The 25,424-nt window shown below is 42.5% G+C and overlaps 2 protein-coding genes across 2 annotated transcripts in view; one reads left to right on the top strand and one right to left on the bottom strand.

Moving 5' to 3' along the window:
- UBAC2 (UBA domain containing 2) overlaps positions 1-25,424 on the bottom strand; it is a 78,791-nt gene that overhangs the window by 30,640 nt on the left and 22,727 nt on the right. Inside the window, exon 5 of the mRNA XM_081908258.1 lies at positions 203-326. Coding sequence (XP_081764384.1) covers positions 203-326 — 124 coding nt within the window. The remainder of the gene's footprint in view (positions 1-202; positions 327-25,424) is intronic.
- GPR183 (G protein-coupled receptor 183) lies at positions 7,208-16,517 on the top strand. The gene is made up of 3 exons (XM_081908830.1): positions 7,208-7,387; positions 7,596-7,766; positions 13,232-16,517. Exon 3 carries the CDS (start codon positions 13,261-13,263, stop codon positions 14,341-14,343), a length of 1,083 nt encoding a protein of 360 aa, XP_081764956.1. The 5' UTR covers positions 7,208-7,387; positions 7,596-7,766; positions 13,232-13,260; the 3' UTR covers positions 14,344-16,517.

Raw genomic sequence — 25,424 nt, 5'->3', positions numbered from 1 at the left:
GCACTTCAGGTTCATCATGCAACTCCATGCACTGCAGCATTAATTGAAAAGTTCCCAATTCAAACAATTCTATTGTGTCTTTGGACTAAATATTTGGAAACAGAGTATATAATACGGGGGAGTTCTGGAAAACACTGCAAGGAAATGAAAGTTGCTGCACTGCTAAGTAAATGAAAAGCAAGCAAATCAATACATACTGTACCTGCAAACCCAATATATAGACCAGTGTCTTGTTTGTGATGGAAAACTGGCCTAGAATTTGTGTCACTTGCACTCTTGGAATGGAGCAATAAAATGGTACAAAAAGAGCAAATACAGGGCCCAAGCTGTTGAGACAAAATACAGTGCAAAAATGGGGGGTCAATAGAATCTGTACAAAAAGGCTTCAGCCTCTCTCCCGTGACTGATTTTGAAGTCAAAACATGTCTCTCAGTCTATTTAAAATGTTAAATGCTGTGCCTATCTTATTTAGAGCAAAAATTCTACGAATGACCAGAGGTTTTCCCCTCCCCAGATTAGAATATGATGACAACAACCCAGAAAGCTGAGAGAAAGACCCTTGCCTGCTTCCCATCTACACAACCCTGTAGTCCATCATTAAAACTGCTATTGCTGGATGAAGAATGATGAACCAGGCCCACTCTCATCTTAGCACCTATCTAGCACGTCAGAGGTGAGGGATTTCACCTGTCTCTTTTCTGCATGATCCATTTTTCTTCATCATACTTGGTTATTTTGAAGAACAACCAAGAGACAGAAAGTAGGAACTGGCTTTCATAGAAAGACTTGCTTAGAAAACTGTGCTCTATAAAAGCAGTAGGAATATATTTCAGTATAACGATGGTAGCTTATCTTGAGTAGCTACTTTTACTTAAAGAGCAAACAGCAAAAGAGCATTATACACATAATATTTCCGGGGGGTGGGGAGGGTGCAGTTTATCAAATTCAAGTAGAAGAAAAGCAAGAAAACAGGAATCTCAAAACTCTGATTCACAGCCCTCTTCAAGACACATCACCACCTATTTAGTGTCTCTGTGAATAATAACATGAAACCATGTGCTTAGAGGTGCAAGACCAAAACACAGAAGTTTTTTATTGCAGCAAGGTCACACCCAGTTATTTTTTTCCGTAGCGTTTCTTTGGCTCTCCCACTTTGTTGCACACACACAAGTTACTTTGAGCTACTTTGAGTTATTTTGTTCTCTATTAAGCACATTCTCCCACAATGACCAAATGTTCTCTTGCCTCATACATTCTCTTAGCATCATTTCCCTCAAAGGATAGAGAGCAATACTGAGGAGGAAACTGCAGCTGGGTGAGCAAGGAGCCAAATGTCATTGTTTCTTGTGCTGCTTTTCACAAACCTGGCGACATGCATTTTCTCCTCGGCTGTGCTGCCTCACTTTTATCTTTAGTGGCTGACCATGCTTGGGAGCAATGGCTCTGTGAGAATAGTGCTACTGCCATACTGGTTTTGCGGGAAACTTCTTTGAGACAGGCAGCCATGCTTGTGTACGTTCCTTTGCTGATGGGGCTTGAGGCCAAGACTGTGGTGCAACGCATAAAAGAATGTGATCCAGGAAACTGCAGTGCTCATGAACATTTTGTGTGGTCTTAGGCAAGTCACTATTTACAGAAGTATTACTAGCTTTCTAAATGTAAACAAACAAAGAAACAAACCATTAAATAGAACACCAACATTTCCTCAAAAGCCAGTAAAGGATGGCTTGAGGCATCCCTCATCTTGGCTTCCTCCTTCAGTTACAACAAGAACCCTCAGAGAGCTGCTACCTCATTTGAAAGTGGTAGCCAGTGGTCTTCTAAAGTCAGCATCAAGTCTCAGGAACTAAAGCCCCCAACAGATGTGCATTACTGGTAATCTGTTTTGCTATAAATCAACAGAGCATTGGCCTGGGGAGGCATAAGATCCTCACATCAGAAAATTGTTGGGGAGCTATATTTCTAAGGGCATTAAAAAATATTAACATTCTGACACGTGTAATGCAAGTCAGTGTGATGCCCTTGCATGTAAACAGGTTTTTAATATGGAAAATACCAGTATAAACTGAAAATGCAGTCCTATCTAATATGTTTGAAAAAGATAAGAGAGCCCAGTATGTATTCTGTCTGTAACATGGCAACAACTAATCGCAACCAAGCATAGGCGCCGACTCCATGGGGCTTGAGGGGGCCTAAGCCCCCTCAAAAATTCGTTTGGGGGGGCTCCGCCCCCCCCAATAATCTCCGGCGCCCCTCCAGCAGAGCGCCATCGCCGCCCCTCCCCCAGCCCAAAATGCACAGGGAGGGGCGGGCTGCATGCCTCCTGCCCTCCCTCCCAAGCAAAAGCTCCACCCAATTTCCTTTGGAGCTGATTAATAGGCGCAGCACGCTCTCCCCTATTCGCTCACGAGGAGGCGACGCCACTTTATTTGCATATTCATGAGCTTATTTATTATTCATGAGCTTTCCCGGGCCCCCCCCAATATTTTTTATAAGTCCGCGTCCCTGCAACCAAGGTTCTGGTAGTGCAGGGGTTCTCGTATGGCAGACAAGAAATCGAATGCCAGTTGTATCCCCTCCCCCTATAATTCCATCTATATAAAGCCATGTGTGGTCAGGTCTTTGATAATGAAGATGCACAGGCAAAAAATTATCCAGAAGCATCCTAACCATGTAGTTCCTTATTCTCTGTGCTTTTGAGGTTTTGCAACTCTCTATCACAATGCCCATTTCTTGTTAAGTAATATGTTTACTTACAGAAGAGGTTTCACGAGACTGAAAAAACCTAGTCAAAGTGCTTGATGCTGTCTATAATAAAAGTTCAGCCTTGTCTCCACGTGCACCAAAATAAGACTATCAGGTTCTGCTGGATCAGATTAATGGTCTATCTCACCTAGCATCCTGTTTTACAGTGGCAGCTTCAAGCATCTGGGAAGTCTACAAGCAAGCATGAAGGCAACAGCTACTCCCTGTTGTTTGCCTCTTCCTTCAGTCATTAGTATTAACAACTGCATTACCTCTGAACAAAGAGCCTATATTTACAAGTCATGGTGAATAACCACTGATAGATCTATTATCCCATGAAGCATCTAATGGCAGCAAATTCCTGAGGTTATTTATGCACTGTATGAATAAGCACTTTCTTTGGTCTGTCCTGATCTTACTGTGAAAAGCTGAGTTGTAGTACAATGCTCTAGTACTGAGTTCAGCAAAGAAGAATCTCTCTCTATCCCCTTTCTCCATACTATAAATCTCTATAAACCTCTGTCATGGGTGTAGGACGGGGGGGCGGGCGGTTCGCCCCAGGTTTTCGTCCCTGGGGGTGGGGGTGTGACAAAATCCCGGCTGGGCGTGAGCTCTGAAATGTCAGGACTTTGCACATAACTTGTGACTCTTTGCGGCATTGACAGTACCCCAGCCTAAATAAACGTATGTCTTTTCCAGAGGGTTAATGACAGGCTGATGGCTGAATCTTAAGCTACTGTACATTGCATTTACCATCTCTGTGCAATGGAAGGGACATTGCTGGACAGTAATAGTAATATCTGAAAGTACCTGCAATGAAATATAAAGAGTCTGTCTGCACCAACTAATTTTCATGCCCGTTGTATTTGCAGATACTTAAGTAGCTTGTCCCATTACCCACACCTCTCATGATCCTTGATAGCTGGCACTTCTACTTATAGTGTCTCAGCAGGAAAGATAATAACTCACCAGATACTAACTGCAGAAAGTTTGGTGCCTGGTTTCTCTTGCTTAAAAGGACAGAATTCGGTATTATCCTTAGCATGAGCCACCAAGGACATTGCAAAAGGTGGAGAAGAGCTTGTGTCGTGTAGTAATAAAGAGGGTGGGGTGACAAAACCCCGGCTGGGCGTGAGCGCGGCTGTGACGATTGCACCCCCTAACCTGGCGTGATTGCCACTGTGTCAGATTGCACCCCACGGGCGTGATCACCCTGGGCGGATCGCCCCAACCCCGGGTGCACGCCGCTACTCTGGGTGCCCCAAGCGGCTAGCTCCACCACTGGTCCACCACTGGAGGGAGAAAGGTTGTTTTCTGCTGCTCCAGAGAAGCGGACATGGAGCAATGGATCCAAACTACAAGAAAGAAGATTCCACCTAAACATTAGGAAGAACTTCCTGACAGTAAGAGCTGTTGGACAGTGGAATTTGCTGCCAAGGAGTGTGGTGGAGTCTCCTTCTTTGGAGGTCTTTAAGCAGAGGCTTGACAACCATATGTCAGGAGTGCTCTGATGGTGTTTCCTGCTTGGCAGGGGGTTGGACTCGATGGCCCTTGTGGTCTCTTCCAACTCTATGATTCTATGATTCTATGGTCACAGGCAGAGGCATACCTAGACTCCCTTGTGCCCTTTGCAAGGAGCCCCTTGCCCCATCCCTTGTATTCTTCTGCTGAGGTGCTCAGAAGAGTCTGCATGCCTTGCACAGCCACAAAGAGCAGTGGAGGAGCATTCGACTGAGTAAACAGATGGGCTGAGGCCAACCTGGTCAACCCCTGGGTACGTCCCTGGTCACAGGGATGGATAATCTTTTTTCAGCCCAAGGGCCACCCCGTTTCATGGCCAAAGTGCCAGCAACCAGAGGCCAGTGATGGGAGAGTAAGAGGCAAAGGAGGGCATAGCAATGGATGCAATTCTTCCCTTTGTACAGTAGGCGACATTCCAGTCATAGAAAAATCAGAGGTCTCTAAATCATTCATTCTGCCATCCACACAAGCAAGCGACGTTGTCACAGTTTAAAGACACATGCCAGCCAGGCAAAAACAGTCAAGCGCAGAGCCAAGTCAGTAAGAGACACTGTTTTGGGGCAGAGTACCAGGACTAGTAACAGAGATCTGGAGGGCAACATTTTGCGCCTGGGCCTGATGTTTCTAACCCTGGCACTAGTATGTGTCCTTTGCTGCCAATTTTCTCTGAACTAAAAAGCATTAGTGTTTGGTCTTTTATTTTCTCTGAACTAAAAAGCATTAGTGTTTGGTCTTTTATTGTTTTTAAAACCTAGAGCTGCTTATATGAGGTTGGAGCAGAGACTTCATAATGAGGAGATGGGGATATTTGACAATAGGGTGCCGCATCTGTAGTCAAATTGTACAATCTATCAACTTTGAACTCTGTAACATCATTCTGCTGCATAAGTACTACTGTGCTAGAAGTTGATGGAGGGGGAAAGGAGTTACTTCAGTCCTGTCTGGAGTTTTGAGACTATAATTCTTTCCAACAGACAGTGCAAAGGAGACTTTCCCATGATTAGCAGACTTCCCCATCATCCCTGATCACATGGTATATGTATCAATGGTAGGGAGTCAAATGTTGAATGCACGTCAAAACTGAACATATCAGGGGAAAGGGTAAAACTGTATGGAAAAGCATTCAGATATTTGGCATTTGACAGAATTCAGCTGCAAATAAATGCCATGGTACTGTGGATTACGTAACTTGAATTTAAAAGCAGCTTCCTCCATATATTTAACCAAATTTGCAATTGTCTGCATGTGTGATGCTCAGGCCTGGCTGAAGACATCTTGCAGCCTGGAATGAAAGTAATTTCAGGCACAGAAACTGAGTGGACTCACAATGGAACAACATCTTCTGCTGTACCTGAGGGTAGATTAGGAGTAGAGATGGATTTGGGGAGAGCAACTGGTTCAGTCGCACTGGGTGCAGAGTCTCAGTGGCACCACAGGGGGCTCTGCAACTATTATGTAGAATGTAAGGTGAGGGGCCGGGCGGGGGGCACCAAATTTTGGTATTGCACAGGGCTAAAATTTGAGACCCCAAGTTACAACACTGTTGTTAGCAAGCTAGCTTCAGGGGCTGTTGCAGCCACAACCTGAGGCAGCTGCCATATTGCTTAATGGCAGTGAACTTTGGAAACATGTTTCTTAAGTGCAAACAAGAACACCACAAATCACATAATCCATAAATGGAATCATGTTTACTGCATCACTGAAGTCGCACAAAGTACTACAGTGGTACCTCAGGTTAAGAACTTAATTCGTTCTGGAGGTCCGTTCTTAACCTGAAACTGTTCTTAACCTGAGGTACCACTTTAGCTAATGGGGCCTCCCACTGCCACCGCGCCACCACTGCACGATTTCTGTTCTCATCCTGAAGCAAAGTTCTTAACCCGAGGTACTATTTCTGGGTTAGTGGAGTCTGTAACCTGAAGCATCTGTAACCTCAAGCATTTGTAAGCCGAGGTACCACTGTATTTTGATCACATGCCTACATTAAAAAACAAACACACACCTGAGCATTTCATTGCTTTTTGGAAAGACTACACTATAAAATACTAAGCAGGTGACAGCTTATTAAAAATGGCACATCACACAGCATATTAATAGCTTGCCTCTTAACACCAGTTAACTGCCAGTAACTGAACAAATATGACTGCAAACTTGATTACATTTACAACTCATGGACTGATTTGCATTAACTGGTGTGGAATTTACTTGTACAAAATCCCCCACACTAAAATCAAGAGATGCTTCAGGGAATTGACATACATAGATACCCCAGGTAATTTCCTATGGAATGAGTGCTTTTTAGTTTAGGCTTGTATCATCCCATTCATTATGTAACACAACTTCTTTTTTAAGTCGGGGAGGTCCTGAAAACCCCACAAAACAGACGATACAGAATACAGCACCATGGCCCTTTCAAAACATTTTCCATTTTTTTGTCATAGAAACCCACGAGATGCTTTAAGTTCTTTTAGTCAGACCATGATATACAAAACCTATCTACCCCACAAAACCTCACTTTTCACCAAAACCTGATACTTGTTTCTAGGTAAACAAAACATTGGCTAAATGTCAAGTAGACGTCACAGTTCTTCCCTTTTTAGTGTGGCAGGTTCTGTTTTGAGTTGGCTTTCTTGTCTAGCTAATTCGATTTTATTTGTGGATGTGTGGCCTTGCTTGCCCTAGGTGTTCTCTTACTGCTAAAGGAAGATCACACTCTCATTCCTATTTTATATTTGAATGAGAACACGCCCCCATGTATTTTGGGGGACTCAACATTTAGAAAACGGGGGGAGATTGTCCAGAGTTTTTGAGCTTTTTTTGAGGGGAGAATCACTTACACAACAAAGAAACCACCAAACGGCTGTCCGTTCACCGCCAGCTACTGCCTATCGCCTGCCCAAATGCCGCTGCAACACCCAATCAAAAAAAGGCCTTGCCGCAGTAAAAAAAAAAATCCTCGTCTTATACCCGGAAAAGTACGATACCTTGCTGCCATCATGATATGAAGTCTGGACCTTGGTTTCAAGAGCCACTTGTGCTGAGATTATGATATCTGCAACAACGCTGAGCATCCACACCACCATAGCCCATCAGGCTAAAATCTAAACACCTTCATCTTACGGTAGATATCATATCTAGCAATTTTAACTTTCCCCTCTGCTTTTCGGAGTTTCTTTTTTTTTGGGGGGGGGACTGATGAAGTAAGGTTTGGTCTATGAAAGCCATGATCTGTTGGTTTCTTTTTTAAATGCACTCTGGGGGGGGGGGGAACGAAGCATGAAAAACATGAGGTGAATAGATGCTGTCACTTCCCATACTGTTTTTTTTAGGTATACTTCAGCCACAGGGAGGGGAAATGCCATCAAGTCCTTAAAAGGGTAGTCTGACCTAATCACTCGTAAGAACAACACGCAAAGGGGAAACAGTTGCATCTGAAATGTGTAGCAAGTGCAAGCACCACACAGAGGACTTAACAGAGGACTTAACAAACTACTGATAAAGTGAGTAGAGAACTATGTTCTGTTCTTTTCAAAACAAGGCATTTAAACTGCTGTGGGAGTCAAATTTTCTGATGTGACTATGAAGCGGGCACTTCTTTAGACAGGAGAGAGAAGCAATTTGTGGAGAATATTTATGATACAGCAATGTTCATAAGAAGCATGCAGCAGGGCAAATTGGCAATTAAACTTAAGGGAATATGCAGGGATGGAGAAGCTCACTGGAAGAATAAGAAATCAAGAAGAGAGACTTTTTACGATGGAAGGGGGAAAATTTATTGATTATTTCAGGACATATTGTAAACAAATTTAAACATTAGTGGGATGGACATAAACACGTGCAGTAAGAGATAACTAAGGGGGGGGATAAAGGAAAATTTATAAATATATTTGAATTAGATATGCAGCAACAAAAAGATATGAAAGTAATAACTGCAGAAGGGAGGGGAGGGAAGTTAAGTTAAGGGGAAGGTAAATTAGATTTGTAAAGAGTTTGCTTTTCTGGCTAAAATATTTCTGTAAGTTGAAAAATAAGAAGCATGTAATAGGACTGTAGTTAACATCTGTTGCAGGAATACAAATAACTTTAATTTCAATTGCAACATTGCTAATGTTTCTAATTGAGGTGGGAGTTAGAACCAGAAATTAAGCCTTATATTAAAAGAGTACTGGGGGGAAAAACTGGATCAGTACAAGTTTTTAAAGAATAAAGGATAGATAATTATAGGATATGAAGTAATATTAAGCTGTTATTTACAAACTAGTTTAATCACTATCCATGTTTAAAGAATGTGATAATGACTTTACAGTTCCCTTTTAAAAATGATTTTTTTCTTTAAAACTTTTTATTTCTGGGATGCATTAAAATGTCTTCCCACTTGTTCTAAAGTAGTCCAGCCCTATGCATGTTTTACAATATCTGGTGCTTTTTAGTTTAGAAAAAAAGGCAATCAAGAGGGGACATACAGAGGCGTGAAAAATACCACACAGTGTGGAGAAAGTAGGCAGAGAGACTTTTTCCTCGTTCTCTTCTAATACTAGAACTCAGAGTCACCCAATGAAGCTGCCAATTTCAGGAGACACAAAAAGAAGTGTTTCTTCACACAGCAAATGAGAAAACAGAATTTGCTGACATGTTGCGATGGGCGCCACACAATGACTTTAGAAGGGGCTTAGACAAATTGGTGGAAGATAAGGCTAGCCTATTCATGATGGTGGGGGTGCTACCTCACGTAATGGAAATGGTATACCTGGGGTATACCTGTAAATACCAGTTGCAGGTGAACATAAATGGAGAAAGTGCTGTTGGACTCGTGCCCTGCTTTTGGGCTTCCTATAAACATCTGCTTGGCCACTATGAGAAAAGGATGCCAAACAAGATTGGCTTTGTTCTGATCACAGAGGGGTGCGCATGGCACTGTGATCTAAACCACTGAGCCTCTTGGGCTTGCTAACCAGAAGGTTGGCGATTCGAATCTGCACAACAGGGTGAGCTCCCACCATTGCTCTGTCCCCGCTTCGGCCAACCTAGCAGTTTGAAAGCATGCCAGCGCGAGTAGATAAATAGCTGCGGCTGGGAAGGTAAACGGCGTTTCTGTGCGCTCTGGCACTCGTCATGGTGTCCCGTTGCGCCAGAAGCAGTTTAGTCATGCTGGCTACGCGACCCTGGAAAGTTGTTTGTGGACAAACGCCAGCTCCCTCGGCCTGAAAAGCGAGATGAGCACCACAACTCCATAGTCGCCTTTGACTGGACTTAATATAATAATAATAATTTATTATTTATACCCTGCCTATTTGGCTGAGTTTCCCCAGCCACTCTGGGCGGTTCCCAATCAAGTGTTAAAAACAATAGAGCATTAACTATTAAAAACTTCCCTAAACAGGGCTGCCTTCAGATGTCTTTTAAAGATAGGATAGCTGCTTATTTCCTTCACATCTGGTGGGAGGGTGTTCCACAGGGTGGGTGCCACTACAGAGAAGGCCCTCTGTCTGGTTCCCTGTAGCCTCACTTCTCGCAATGAGGGAACCGCCAGAAGGCCCTCAGCGCTGGATCTCAGTGTCCGGGCTGAACGATGGGGGTGGAGACGCTCCTTCAGGTATACTGGACCGAGGCCGTTTAGGGCTTTAAAGGTCAGCACCAACACTTTGAATTGTGCTCGGAAACGTACTGGGAGCCAATGCAGATCTCTGGCATACACAGTGGACTACAGGGGGAAGGGAAGGAAAGAGAAGCCCTGCTATGTGTGTGAACACTCACACAACATTGGATCTCACTCCTTACACAACATTGGATCTCACTCCACACACAACATTGGATCTCACTCCATACACAACATTGGATCTCACTCCAAGTGGTGTATGAATAGGTTTCACAATGTTTTGTTGTTTATGTTAAATGAACAGTGACCTTGTAATATACTTTGGCTTTTTAAGTGGGGCAGAAAAGTAATATTCACAATGCATTTTCTCATATCTATTTTATCCCACAGTAAGTTTGAACCCCCCCCCCAAAAAAAAATAACAGTACACTCTTATATTTATATTCAAAACTCAGTTCCACTGTATTCAGCAGCACTCATTAAGATAAACGTACATACGATTGCAGCCTCAGACTTTTTATTTAAGAACTGCAAATCATACACTTTCAAAAAGTTTTGTCATTGCTTTCAGTGTGATAATGATCATTGCACTTTATGTATATTTGACAGTTAAATCTTATTTTAATGTACCCAATCTGACAAGTTGTGGGTTATGGTTGTGTATCTTTTAACCACTTCATTACAGTGAAAGGTTATATACATGCTGGTCTGTATCACTGCAGAATGTATGTTTAATGCATTCAGCAACTCATTTTGACATCTCTAGGGTTCTCTGCCAATTCAAGACATTAATAGATATGACCCTAAGAGTTTTTCACTTTTCACAGGCAATCACATTTCAAAACTGCACACAACTATATTCATATGCTATGTTCTCATTTAGATATGGTCATCCTAACCTCACATTGGCAATAATTCAATATCATTTTGTGTTTACTTCACTCATCCTCTCTTGATATTTTGACAGGCTTTCTGCTTTATGAACTAGATAAATTTACAAAGCTGATTTTTTATCTATCGCAATTTTTCCCCGGACAGAAAAATCTGGAAAAGGACATATGATTAATGTATTGAGTTTGAACAGAATATGGAACGGAACCGGTATACTTAAGCATAAAAACATACAAAAAAGTTACAAAATCTTCTTTATTTTTCAGTTGTGAGGTCTGATTTGACATTGTGTGTGTGCAACAACCCTTAAAGGAGGCTAGAATTGCACCAATCAGCCACAGAGTGAGAAGAGGGATAGAGGGGGACACAGTTTAACTTTGTCCTGTTCAAATAACCAAGCCTATTTGTGGAGTTCTCACTGTCCAATACATCTTCCATACACAACTATAACCATGCAGAAATTATTGAAATGGAGGAGCATTTCAGCCCACCAATTCCCACAGCCCATCAAAACAGATAATGAGGATTCCAGCTTCCCTTAAAGAGCTGTGCAAATGCTTTGCTGGCTGTGAGATAGGGGCATTACATCTATAGCTCCTATTTCATGCATTTCTGTCGAGGGATACAAATACAGATGCTAGCTTCTCAGCACATAAAGCCCCTGGTTAGTTCAGGGCACTGCTATATAAGCACAACAAATTCAAAAACACTTGAAGCAAACTGCTGTTAACATTGCAACTACTGGAAACCCCAAAATTAGGAATCACATATAAATAATATTGTGAAATACACAGAAATTGGGAGGAGCAGCTCTATCTATTCATGTCTCCTATTAAAAGCTCCCTTGCACTTGAAACAAAAAATCATTATGAGTTGTGCCAGCAAAGTCTCTTCCTTCCTCTTTTCTGCATCTGTTGTCTCCACCCCGCCCTCCTAAACTAGGTTAGTGTTTGTACTTGCACAAAACATAATTCTCAATAAACACACTATGGACTGAGCTCTAAGTTGCTGCTGCTGCAGATATACTACAAATGGAAGAATATACCCTCATCATCCAAGACAGCTAGTGAGGTGCAGAAATAATGTTACTACAAACTGAACTAATATCCTGTTTTTATTAACTGTGCCACAAGACAGCTTTGTAAGACAGTCGTGAAGCAATCTGTGTGGCTGAGGGTTGCTAACTATACAACACACTGGACCAAGCAGAGTGAAACTCCATGTAAGTTTGGGAGCTGAAAGCCACACAACCACTTCTGCTGCCGCAACCAACCACTGTAAGCTTTCTAACCACTGTGGAGTGTAGATGAATGAACCTAGACTTCATTTCTTCCCCCCCCCCCCATACAACCATAGCCATGCAGGATGGAAAAATTGTTGGACTAGTGAAAAGGTTTATGAAGTAGTATGTACGTGCAAAGTTTTATTTGGTAAATAAGGAGTTACTGTGCTGAAAGTGAGAGGTGGGTTTGTGCACCGGGTCGGGGGGAGGGTTCTTAATGGGCGTGCAATCCTAAAATAATATCACAAACTTATTTCCCCCTTCGACACACCATAAAACAAAGGGTGTGCATGTGTGTGAAGAAGTGAGTCTGAGCATGTTGGAGGTGTTTGGGGAGAGGATAGAACCTCTTTAAACAATGCAAAGGCTCAATTCACATGAAAGAAGTTCACACACAAAATACTGTACTCGTTTTTGGCAAAGTAAATCTTCAGGACCTACTGCTAGAGAGCTGTAGTCAAAGCTTTGACTGCTTTTGTTTTTAAAAATAAATAAATGAATAAATATATTATTGGCTGCTTCCCTGGCCTTTAAGCTCCCACCTCTGTTTGCTTACCACTTTCCCTTTAACAGCACACAATTGCTTCCGTTCTTAAGACTGACGTGAGGATTACAGACAGAAGTTAGTCAGGTAGTTACCAGAGAGAGCAGGCCACTGGGATAGGTGGGCTTTGGAATTTCCATTCCCAGGGAGACTGCATGGGCAATATTTCACAGGGTGAAAAAAAATAGCCACATCAGAAGATTTGACAGTGTATTTTGCATCATTGCAAGGATTAAGTATTTCTGATCTGGTCTGCCAACGATCCTTTCAGACAGAAAGTTCGTTCTGTCATACTGTTCCAAGTCTAGTGTCATGGTGTCAGTTTCAGAAAGCAGGTTTCTCCATTTATTAATACTGCCAGTGAGCAGTTAGGTTAATCCCGAAGAAACCAGAGGCATGGCTTTTGGCCCTTCCTTTCCAAGTTATTAAGTTGCTTTATCTCATTTCAAACTTCTGATCTTCTATAGACTGCTGTTTTGAAATCCAAACTTAAAGAGTTGGAATTATATTTTTTAAAAGAAGAAGAAATAATTTAACTACTAATTTAACTACTTGGTTTTTACACAAGGCTAACCTATTGACCACTTGCAATGAAAAATATGACTGCCTATATTAAACACAACACACACCCCTGCCCCTTCTGTTTTTCTAGGTCTCCTAAACTTCCTGGATAGATCAGCTATGGCAACAGCCTGGGCCACCGCTGCCTCAACAGCCCATCAGACTAATAATTCAACTTGTGACCTATACGAGCACAGCGATACGGCACATATCCTGTTGCCCATGTTCTACAGTGTTATTTTCTTAATCGGAATGCTTGGAAACGCACTTGCTTTGGCTGTAATCATTAAGAACAGAAAGAAGATGAATTCTACTACTATTTACTCAACGAATCTTGTTGTATCAGACATTCTTTTCACTACGGCGTTGCCTGGAAGAATAGCATACTACGCACTGGGCTTTCACTGGCCACTTGGAGAAGCACTCTGCAGACTCTCAGCACTTGTCTTTTACATCAACATTTATGCCGCTGTGAACTTCATGACATGCCTGAGCATTGACAGGTTTGTCGCCGTGGTTCATCCTTTACGCACAAAGATCAGAAGAGTTAAATGTGCCACGTACATCTGTTGCTTTGTGTGGTTTCTTGTACTTGCCCAAACCATTCCATTGCTTTTACAGCAAATGTCATACGAGGAAGGAGAAAGAATAACATGCATGGAATACCCAAACTTTGAACGAATTGCAAATCTCCCTTGGATACTTCTTGGAGCCTGCCTTCTGGGATACGCATTCCCCCTTGGGATTATATTAGTCTGTTACTCTAAAATTAGTTGCAAACTCTGCCATATTGCAAGAGAAAACCCACTAGCTGAAAAGTCCGGAACCAACAAGAAGGCTTTTAATACAATTATTTTTATCATCGTTGTCTTTGTCATCTGTCTTAGTCCGTATCATGTTGCCATTATTGTATACATGATTAAGAAGATTGTGCTTAAAGATATCATTCCATGCAGCAGTCGGCAAATCTTCCAAAAGACCCTCCATTACACTGTTTTCCTGATGAATTTAAACTGCTGCTTGGATCCTTTTATCTATTTCTTTGCATGTAGAGGATACAAAAGAACAATCATGAAAATATTGAGACGTCAAGGAAGCATATCACTATCGAGCGCTGTCAAAACAGCTCCTGAGGAAAGCTCTCGTGATATAGGAGACACACAGCTGTCTCCCCTTTCAACATCTCTAAATGGAAAAAGGTGAACACAAATTAACATTTGAAACGTGCTTCCAGAGTTTCTATTTCAGAAAACATTGGTAACAGTAAAAACCACGAACTATTTCTTTTTTTAAAGGAGCTAATATTTTTATTCTTCCAGGAGTGGCGTGGATTGGAGTGGCGTTGTAGCACATGTAGCCACAAGAAAGAGAAAAACTGGCATTGTATTTGCTTTTAAAATTTGGTTTCATGTCTTTGTTTGTCCATGTTGCTTTATCATGGGGTGCAGTTATGTATATTTCTATTTCTGAATCTCAAGAGCCCAGGCAGGAGAGTGAATCACTTTGTGATTTAGGACTTAGACAGAGAAGCAAGCTAAAATTAAGCTGAATGTTTAACTCCAGTTCATTCACCCTTAACACCTATGACTGGCACAAGGGATATACCTGGAAGGAAGCATGTAATCATCTTTGCTTTTTCATAAGTAATGAACTATATAAATTCATCGTTTATATATAAAAGCCTCCTGTCACAAGAAGGGGGTGATTTGCCTAATCTACCAGTGTGACTTTCCAATCTACCATGTGGCTCACATAATACATCTCCAAGAATATGCAGTATGCTGGCAAACAGTAGAGTATGAAACTACCCCAGCTGGGCAGATGGTAAGCAACCAAGATAGGGAGGAGGTCAGAAGCAGGGTGTGGCTAAGAATGGCACTTCTTTCAGTAGGAAGCCAGTCACTGATTTAAGCAAAAAAACACCCTGTCTCTTAGCTTCTAAAAAACAAAGAAGAAAATAGCATGCTGTACAAGAGGAAGGAGGGAGGGGTTGCTATCCACCATCAGCAACATCTGCATCCTAAAAACCCTTTGTTGCAATTCTTCTGGTTTACTTTTCATACTGTTTTGTTTTCCATTAGTGAGTTCTTTTGCATCCTGATCCTGGGACTTTTTGTTTGTGTTCTTTTACCTACGTGCTTTCCTTTCTCAGAATCAGGGGGCCATTGGATCACGATGGGCCTGCTTTTTTTAAATCCCAAGCATACATATAGGCAACTGTGTTTTGGCAGAAACCAATAACCTTGCTCAGTCCCTGCTCCTGCCAACCTAGCAGTTCGAAAGCACGTCAAAGTGCAAGTAGATAAATAGGTACCGCTCCGGCGGGAAGGTAAACGGCGTTTCCATGCACTGCTCTGGTTCACCAGAAGCGGCTTAGTCATGCTGGCCACATGACCCGGAAGCTGTACGCCGGCTCCCTCAGCCAATAAAGCGAGATGAGCGCCGCAACTCCAGAGTCGGCCATGACTGGACCTAATGGTCAGGGGTCCCTTTACCTTTATCTTTAATAACCTTGCTTGGATTAAGGGTGAACTATGATAAATTAGTAAGCATGCAAGGGAAGTCATTCATGGAATAAGAGACTGAAGAATGGGTAGATATGTACAAAAACATATATTTTATAAATTCAGCTAAAAAAACTCTCCAGCAGGAAAAGTAAAGCAGCAGAACAATAGCTTAAAAACTGGCTATTACGAAAGATGTGTCAATAAAATTAGAGATATTGTGGTAAAGGGCAGTACCTAGTTTTATAAGGCAATAACCCTCCCAAGTATGAAACCCAGAAGCAGGAACAGTGATTGGAACTTGAGGTTTGGATGGCACAAGCTACTTGTAGTATTTTTAGAGACATATCAAGTGAAAATTAGGTGGTATGTTTCATTGTGGGAGTTCTGATACCTCCTGATGTTATAAATAGCTGTGGACTGGTACCTAAAAGAAGTTGCTCTGTAGTAAAACAAGCAGTGAACACGTGGCATGTGACAGCTGCCCGTGCAGGTGCGGAACCGTGGCAGAGCTCAGGCTAGCAAAAGAACAGGAGTTAACACCACTACCAGTTCTCATGCAGTGTCCTTCCTTCCATTTAAGGATTGATAGATTTTAAAACATCAGAAATGAGTTAGAGGAGCATTCCCATGTGAGCCTGGTACTAGGTAGCATGAAGTGACAGATGAAAAACAGCCTGATTTTTAGACTTTTAAGGGTGGTATTTTTTTCTTCTAAAAATCACGTGTTTGGCATGTTAATTGGTTTGAGACTCATGGCAATCAGCGACTTCGTTATTTGTCTGAAGAAGAAATGTAACACAATATCTATTCTTTAGGAACATATACAAATATAGTCAAAGCAAATTAAAACCATCTACTTGCAATATCCAACCTATGTTCATTTCACTTATTTATATTCCTGCTATTTTCCTGGATGCTTTATTTTTAGTCTAAGAGCAAGAAAAGTTGGGTCTACAAAAAGGTGCCAATGCCACATATGCCTATTATAAGCATTGTTGTAATAGCAAACTTGAAGTCAAGCCGAAAAAAGTAAGAGTTTTGCACGATAAAGGCTTAAAGCACTGGCTCATATTAACTCAACACCCTTTAATGTAAAGCTAGTGAGGAATGGTGCCCTCATGTTGGGCTGAGATGGAGCAGTTAGCCTGGAGCCACTTTCAGGTGGGCCTCCTTGCAGCTGCCTGCCTAGGACCTTCTCGCTTTGCTGTCTCACCCACTAGCCATACCATAGCCTTTTGGTTGGACCAACTCCTTGCATGCTGAACAAAGGTGGTCATGAGATGGAGAAACTGGGGGAAGAAGGAGGTGGGAAATAACGTCTTCCCTCAATGCCAGAAGTTTCGCCATCATAAACCCAATACAACATGTATTAAACCAGGGATGGGGAAACTATGGCCCTTGCGATGCTGTTGGACTGCAACTCCCATCATCCTTGACCACCTTCCCATGCTTGCTGGGGGTTAAGAGAGTTAGAGTCTAACAGCATCTGGTGGGCCACTAGTGCCCCATCTGTGCATTAAACAATACATAATAGTCAACATAAAAACTTGTACAAACATACACACACGTGCACACAGAGCAGAGAGTATATAATATTAAAAAAAACCCCAAACAAACCTGGATGATAACACAGTTCTATTACTTCTGTATTACTGTTGATGGTGAGACAGTGTCTTGACTGAAGCCATTACAGTGGTACCTCGGGTTACATACGCTTCAGGTTACATACGTTTCAAATTACAGACTCCACTAACCCAGAAATAGTAGCTCGGGTTAAGAACTCTGCTTCAGGATGAGAACAGAAATCATGCTCCGGTGGCGTGGCGGCAGCAGGAGGCCCCATTAGCTAAAGTGGTGCTTCAGGTTAAGAACAGTTTCAGGTTAAGAACGGACCTCCAGAACGAATTAAGTACTTAACCCAAGGTACCACTGTTATGAGTTGGGATTTGGACCATCAATTGTATCCCACCCTCTTTATCACTACACGACACAAGCTCTTCTCCACCTTTTGCAATGTCCTTGGTGGCTCATGCTAAAGGATAATACAGAATTCTGTCCTTTTAAGCAAGAGAAACCAGGCACCTAACTTTCTGCAGTTAATATCTGGTGAGTTACTAACTTTCCTGCTGAGACACTATAAGTAGAAGTGCCAGCTATCAAGGATCATGAGAGGTGTGGGTAATGGGACAAGCTACTTAAGTATCTGCAAATATAAAGGACATGAAAATTACTTGGTGCAGACAAACTCTTTATATTACATTGCAGGTACTTTCAGATATTACTATTACTGTCCAGCAATGTCCCTTCCATTGCACAGAGATGGTAAATGCAATGTACAGTGGCGTAAGATTCAGCCATCAGGCTGTCATTAACCCTCTGTAAAAGACATACGTTTATTTAGGCTGGGGTACTGTCAATGCCGCAAAGAGTCACAAGTTATCTGCAAAGTCCTGACATTTCAGAGCAGTATCTCATGATCTCCCATTGCGGCTTCATCCTTGGCAATGAAGAGGAAGGAAGTCTGGTGACTTAAGTCTGGCCAAAGGCACTCTTCCCTTTATAAATGTGGCCTCACAAGGCAAAAAGATATTGACAGTATTTTCAAATGTGATTAATGAGCAAAACGCTGCAGACAAGCTGGTAATTAGCAATGGTAATTATCAGTGTTGTCACTAGTTAATCCTTTGAATTGTAGAAAAATTCATGTATGGAATCTGAATATATCTGGCTACGACGAAGAAGGTAGTACCCAGACATAGAGGTAACACACTCACTGAAATCAATGGAGGTTAATTATGACTGACTAAGTGAGATGAACACCGCAACCCCAGAGTCGGCCACGACTGGACCTAATGGTCAGGGGTGCCTTTACCTTTACCTTTATAAAATCTGATTGATTTCATTGGGTGTACCTGAATCTTTAGGTGCTGCAGATATCTTCTTAGAAGAGGGATCTTCCCTTCGCTTTTATACTGGAGGGAATACCTGTTCTAAGTGTGCCGTTGCCACATGCAGCTTTTATTTGTATAAAAATAAAGCATTTTTTTAAAAAATCTGCCATCTAGTTGAAAATGTCATAGCCCTAGTAATTACTGGTATGTTATCCCCTGAATCAAGTTCTCTCATACAGGAGATGAGAAACCAGCACAGGAACACCATCACTCCTGCTTCTCTTCTAAAAAAACTATGGTTCTCATATCTTCCATGACCAGACATGATATTAGTGTCAGCAGCAAAAGAGCCAATTGTGCTACTCTTGGTCCCTGACACTGACAATGGCAGAGATAGTGGCAGAATTCCATACAGGCCCCTTGTACTGCATCCTACAGGTCTTTTCAGTCTTTTTCTGAGCCCTAAAGAACAATGTGTAAACACATATTAGTTCTAGCTTTAGCTGTGTTATACATAACACTACATTTGGGATTTATAAAAGTGAGTAGGCAGAACTCACATATTGTGAAATACAATTTCACAATGTAGTCTGTGACCTCAATGGAACCTATTGTTTAGTTTGACTTTTTTTCTAAGTATCAAAAACATTTTGAGACATGGAATCGTGTTTAGGAAGAAGGGAAAAAATGCAAGTCCTCACTTTTTGGAGTCAACCTATTATCTTGAAATACATTTAAGAATAACCTGCAATACAAACTCCAACCCAAGCAGCACACTTTTGGAAAAGTTATTTGTATATATATTTCTCACTCGGATAAAAACAAACCAATGTTTCAATTGCAAAGCTGATGAAATTTCTATACCTTCCTCTAAGCAAACTTTTTGAGAAAACTAATAGATTAAGGTCAACACACATCTGTATGTGCTTATACAAGTTACCAAGGCAGAGACACAACATGTGGTTTATGTTTTGAAATGCTTTCTCAGAATAGCCCGAAAACTTCCTCCCAAGAATCTTTCGCAACATGATATCCATCAGTAACAAACAAGAAAAGGAAGCGAAGGTACTGCTGGCAAGACACCTTTCTCATTTGATTTGCCACCTCATTATACCTTGCCGCTTCTAACCGCATTAAGCACTTTTTGTGTGGTGACAATATTGACTGGAAGTGAAATTGAGGTTTTTCAAGGTGCTGAACCAATCCTGCCATGCAGCTACTTGCTGCAATTGCCAAATTTTGTGCACACTTTTTCATTTTGAAAAGCATTTCTCCCAAGACAATGGCAAGAAAACACACCACCAAGTATGAAACGAAATTTTAAAAAGAAAATGAAGTCAAAGCTTTTCTAAGACAAAAAACCTCCCTTATTTCCGTGAGCAGCTGTCATGGTTTTACGTCTACAACGAATTCAAGAAAGCCATTCTCTGCACAAAGAAAAGGGGAAATAATCATAGTTTTACTGCAAAAAATAGGCAGGACTCACACAAGTGCCTTTCAAAAGAGCCGTGCAGTTAAGAGGAAGTTTGCCCTTATCTTCCTTGATGTTGCTGCTTGGAGTGGAAAAACAAACAAACGTAAGTGGGCTTGCTCAGAAGCTGGGGCTCTGGCAATTGCCCTAGGATGCAAGGTGATCTTATTGGTTTTATTCATTTATTTAATAAACTGTATACACTGCTTGATTGTAAAAACAACAACACACCACAAAGCAGTTTACAAAAGGATAAAACAAATCAATAAAAAAATGCAACAATAGTTTAAAACATGCAAAAAGTTGAAATACTAATGATGCACACATGCCCTCTTCAAATCTGCTCACTGGAACGGGGCCTGTATCAATGCTATGTTGGATGGCACTAGCAAAAGTGTTTTACTCATTATGGCAAAGAGAAGACTAGATACTGTGAAGCAGCCTTGGGAGATAATAAACTGTCACATACTGGTCTGTTTCTCTCCAAACAAACCACAAACGGAAGCCAAGGTCCGTTCCAGTATGCTGCTCATTCACTGTAAGTCATAAACCATAAGCTGCTGTGACATGTGAACCAGTCCACAAAATCCAGGGTTCAAATGGTATTTGAACCTGGGTTCCCATGTCTAAGCTCCAAGTTTTGTCTAGCTGATGAAATATCACTTTCTTGAAGCCCTACCATATCAGAGTAAGGCAAGATATTCCATCATCCATGTAGACATTTGCAAGGGTGGTGGAAAGAAAAGAACTTGTGATTTTTAAAAAGAAAAGGCTTTTGTAAGCCTACAGCTAGGAGTAGTTTTATGAATAGTTTCATGGATATCAACAGTTTCAACAGCTATGCCAAAGTCACACAACAGTTTGCAACCCATAAAGTCGAATGCAGGTCAACAGCTGTGTAGACAGTCAACCAAGTGGTTGATAAAGTTTTGGGGTGTGTTGTCAGCAGTATGCTGATGACACACAGCTCTATTCTCCTTTACATCTGCAGGCGTAGCTGTGGATGTGCTGGACCGGTATCTTGCCTCGGTAATGGACTGGATGAGAGCCAATAAACTGAAGCTCAATCCAGATAAGACAGAGGCACTGTTAGTGGGTGGTTTCCTAGACCAGATGGATGGGAGACTGCCTGCACTTGAGGGATTGACAATCCTTCTTAAGAAGCAGGTATGTAGCTTTGGGGTGCTCCTGGATCCACTGCTGTTGCTTGAGGCCCAGGTGGTGCTGTGTGCCTTCTGCCAGCTTCAACTCATGGCCCAGCTACGCCCCTATCTGGACAAGGGTAGCCTAACTTCCGTGGCCTATGCTTTGGTCACCTGTAGGTGGATTATTGCAATGCGTCATACATGGGGCTGCCTCTGAAGATGGTTCAGAAACTTCAGCTGCTGCAAAATTTGATGGCCAGGTTGCTCACTGGACCAAGACGGTTTGAGCATATAACATCAATCCTGGCCCAACTACACCGTGTGCCAATTAGTTTCCAAGCCCAATTCAAAGTGCTGGTGCTGACCTTTGTAGTCTTACATGGTTGAAGACCTCAATACTTTAAGGACTGCCTCTTCCCATACAAACTGACCTGGACCCCGTGCTTGTCATTTGAGGCCCTTCTCTATGTCCCTGCCCATAGTGATGGTTCCCCGTCTGTGGAGTGCTCTCTCCAGAGAGGCTTGCCTGGCAACTACATGTTTTCTGGCACCAGGCGAAACATTTCCTCTTTACTCAGGCCTTTGGCCATTAAATAATCTATGGCCTGTTCAATGTTGGGAGGGGGGCTGTTATTATGATAATTTTAAAAATGATGCTGTGTATTATTATGCTCTCTCTATATTTTTTAAATTATGCTGCGTAAATTATGTTCCTAATGTTGTGCATCGCCCTGGGATATTTGGCTAAAGGGTGATAGATAAATCAAATAAATAAATCTCCTGTATTTACTATCTGTGCAAGGCTGCAAAAACAAAGAGGATTTTCAAGGATCTGACATACCACAATATTCAGGGGTATAGGCTGGATCTGGTTTTGTGGGTCACAAGTTGTGCAGGCTATGTAAAAACAAGTTAGTCCCTGGATATAGTAGGAAGCCTGCACAACTTATGGCTGAACAAGCCAAACACAAGCCACCAGCTATTTCTTTGGCATGCCAGGAGGTTGACACTCACACATGACCATGGCAGTTTTTACAATCCTAAGCATGCAGCAAAAACCAATATGTTAATGAAGTTTGTGGGCTGCATTTGGCTTGATGGATCACACATTGTAAGGTCTGATCTCTTATGTCAGAGTTAAGACAGTCACATATGCCACCAGCAAGTCAAACTACTGTATTCCATGACTGCTCTGTAGCAATAATAGATACTGAACAGTAGAGGGCAATACAGTTACATCAATAACTCTAGCCTTTTGAAGGCAAGGCGAATAAATACAACTAAGATAAAGCATGGGCATACAGAACGATATTTAAGGAAATAGACTAAATATAATGGAATGAATCATTCGGAGTGTTGCTAATATCCAAAGATAACAACAGCACATGAATGCTATACTCATGGTCTCTCACAAAGATGGCCTAGTGTTCTATATAGAATCAGCAATTTCACATGGAATTATTAGGGACTTGCCACGTCCACCATAAATACTTTCAGTCTCAAACCAATACTAAGCATTGCCCAAGCACTAACAATAATGCAGCTTCTTGATTTCTTAATTTTAAGAAAAGCCCCCAAGATCTCTCGGCTTTGTAAGTACCGATTGTCATCTTTCTGAATTCTCAGCAGCCTAAAAAAGTATGCATTTGTGTCACACTGGAGCCAAAGTCCAAACCTCTACACTAGTGCTTAGTGCTTGAGGAGATGTATTTGGGCTTTGTGTTGTTTTCCCCTCAATTATTACTTCCTTGTCCTTTGAAAGTTCCAGAAACCTGAAGTCTGTTGTGGACATGTGTACAGTGGTACCTTGGGTTAAGAACTTAATTCGTTCTGGAGGTCTGTTCTTAACTTGAAACTGTTCTCAACCTGAGGTACCACTTTAGCTAATGGGGCCTCCCTCTGCCGCCACGCTGCCTCCGTGCGATTTCTGTTCTCATCCTGAGGTAAAGTTCTTAACCCAAGGTACTATTTCTGGGTTAGTGGAGTCTGTAACCTGAAGCGTCTGTAACCTGAGTGTCAGGGGCAAGAGGGGAAAAGGCGGATGGATTACAGAGAGCCCCCAAAGATCGTGGGAAGCAGAACTTCCTCAGCGGAGGAAGGAAACCATGCCTCTAGTGGGGAAGAGCTGCAGGGCTCGGAGGATGCAAGGCGATGCCAGGACACCTTGCCTGAGCAAAGCGGGGAGGAAGGAGGTCCCCCATTACCCAAGTCTTCCTTGGGCAGTAGGCTTTCGCGCAAAGAGGGGAGGCGCAGACTGGGGGTCAAGAAACTACTCTGCTGGGGAAGATTTAAGGACCGCCCACTCTAAGATTCTGCCAGTGAATGAGCAAGACATGGAATAGAGGCGCTCTGCGTTGTAAAGGTTTTTTTTAGCACTAATAAGAAAGCTTTAGAACAGACTAGTGAGGAATCTTGCCTGATTGCTCTCGAGCAACCACCTGATACCCTTAACACTGAGGTACCACTGTACTCATGTATTTATTCACCTATGCATGCAAAAAAAAAATTAAAAGGCTATCTTGGAACAGTGCCATAATGAACCTTTACCAAAGACAATTTTCTCTCCTCTCCTTCTCACCCACTCTCCAGCACCCACTACCCAAGGGAGGAGGGTGGCGGCAGCAGCCATGGAGAGACCATGGAGAGGCAACAGGTTGCTCTGTCACAGTCTCCACCGCTGTGGCAGCTGCTCAGGACAAGCACTGGCTTTTCCTCCTTCCCGAGATCAGCACTGGCGGTGCTGGGGGGGACGGGACTGGGACATTCTGGGATCATATCAGAAGCCGGTTTTTGTAATTCCGGGACTGTCCTGGGAAATAGGGACATTTGAGGGTATGCCACACATGAGTGCTTGCATGAAAATTCTAATTGAGCCCAAAGCACAGGACAGCCGAGTACAAAAAGTTCATATACCAATTTATCTGCAGGATTTCTAAAATCTGCCTGCTCTTACTTGCTACTCCCCCCCCCCCCACTCCATAATCTCTGGTAATAACCTCAATTTCCTGAGCAGCTACAGCCTGGTTCCCAATGGAGTACTGCTTATAAAGCAAATAAGGTAAAGGTAAACGGACCCCTGACCATTAGGTCCAGTTGTGACTGACTCTGGGGTTGCGGCGCTCATCTCGCTTTATTGGCCGAGAGAGCCGGCTACAGCTTCCAGGTCATGTGGCCAGCAGGACTAAGCCGCTTCTGGCGAACCAGAGCAGTGCACGGAAACGCCGTTTACCTTCCCACCGGAGAGGTACCTATTTATCTACTTGCACTTTGAGGTGCTTTTGAACTGCTAGGTTGGCAGGAGCAGGGACAGTGCAATGGGAGCTCACCCCGTGGCAGGGATTTGAACCGCCAACCTTCTGATCAGCAAGTCCTAGGCTCTGTGGTTTAACCCACCGTGCCACCCACGTCCCTATAAAGCAAATGAGGCATCAGTCACCAGCATGCTGAAAAGTGTACATCGTTCTGCAGACAAACTGCTAATAGGTGGTAGAATGCGCCTGAAACAGGGCTGTAGCTCAGTATTTTACATAGATAAGGTCGGAGGTGTAATTCCTGGTGTCTCCAGGTAGGACTCAGGAGACTGCTGCCAAAAATCTGGAGAGCTGCTGCCATTCAGTGTCAGCCATGCTAAGCTAGATAAGCCAATAGCCTAGCAGTCAACGATTTCCAACCTTTTTGAGTCCAAGGCTCCCCTGACCAAGTACATTCTTTCTGCGACACCCCTGGCCATCGCTCAAGGCAGATTTCTAATGACAACTAGGGCATTTCGGGAAATGTCGTTTCAAGATGCTGGGAAAACAGCAACTTATTTTACAGTAATTTACAACTGGGAGTGATTGTGTCAACCTCCCATTTCATACCACTGTTCTATAGCGGAACTAGGGCTTTGAAAGAGTGGCTGGGGAAGTCCAGACAGATGGGCGGGGTACAAATTATTATTATTATTATTATTATTATTATTATTATTATTACAAAAGGATTGTATTCTTTCTCCGCTGGAAAATTCCCCAGAATACACAGGACCACATCAGGTTCCATCCATCTCTGAGGGTGGGACATCTGAATGCCATTAATAATTCTCCCTCATTTTCTCTCAACCAACGCTGTGCAGCCCATGGCATTCTCTTTCCTTCTTTCATATACAGTCATACCTCGGGTTACAGACGCTTCAGGTTGCGTTTTTTTGGATTACGGACTGCCGAAACCCAGAAGTACCGGAATGGGTTAGTTCCGGGTTTCAGCGGTCACACATGCGCAGAAGCGCTAACTC

This window comes from Podarcis melisellensis (assembly GCF_964234715.1).
Source record: "Podarcis melisellensis genome assembly, chromosome: 4".
Lineage (NCBI taxonomy): Eukaryota > Metazoa > Chordata > Lepidosauria > Squamata > Lacertidae > Podarcis > Podarcis melisellensis.
Note: the sequence above shows the minus strand (reverse complement) of the source record. Positions and strands in the feature narration are given on the sequence as shown.

Coding starts and splice junctions, on each gene's coding strand:
- GPR183 (XM_081908830.1), top strand. CDS start 13,261: ATGGCAACAGCCTGGGCCACCGCTGCCTCAACAGCCCATCAGACTAAT.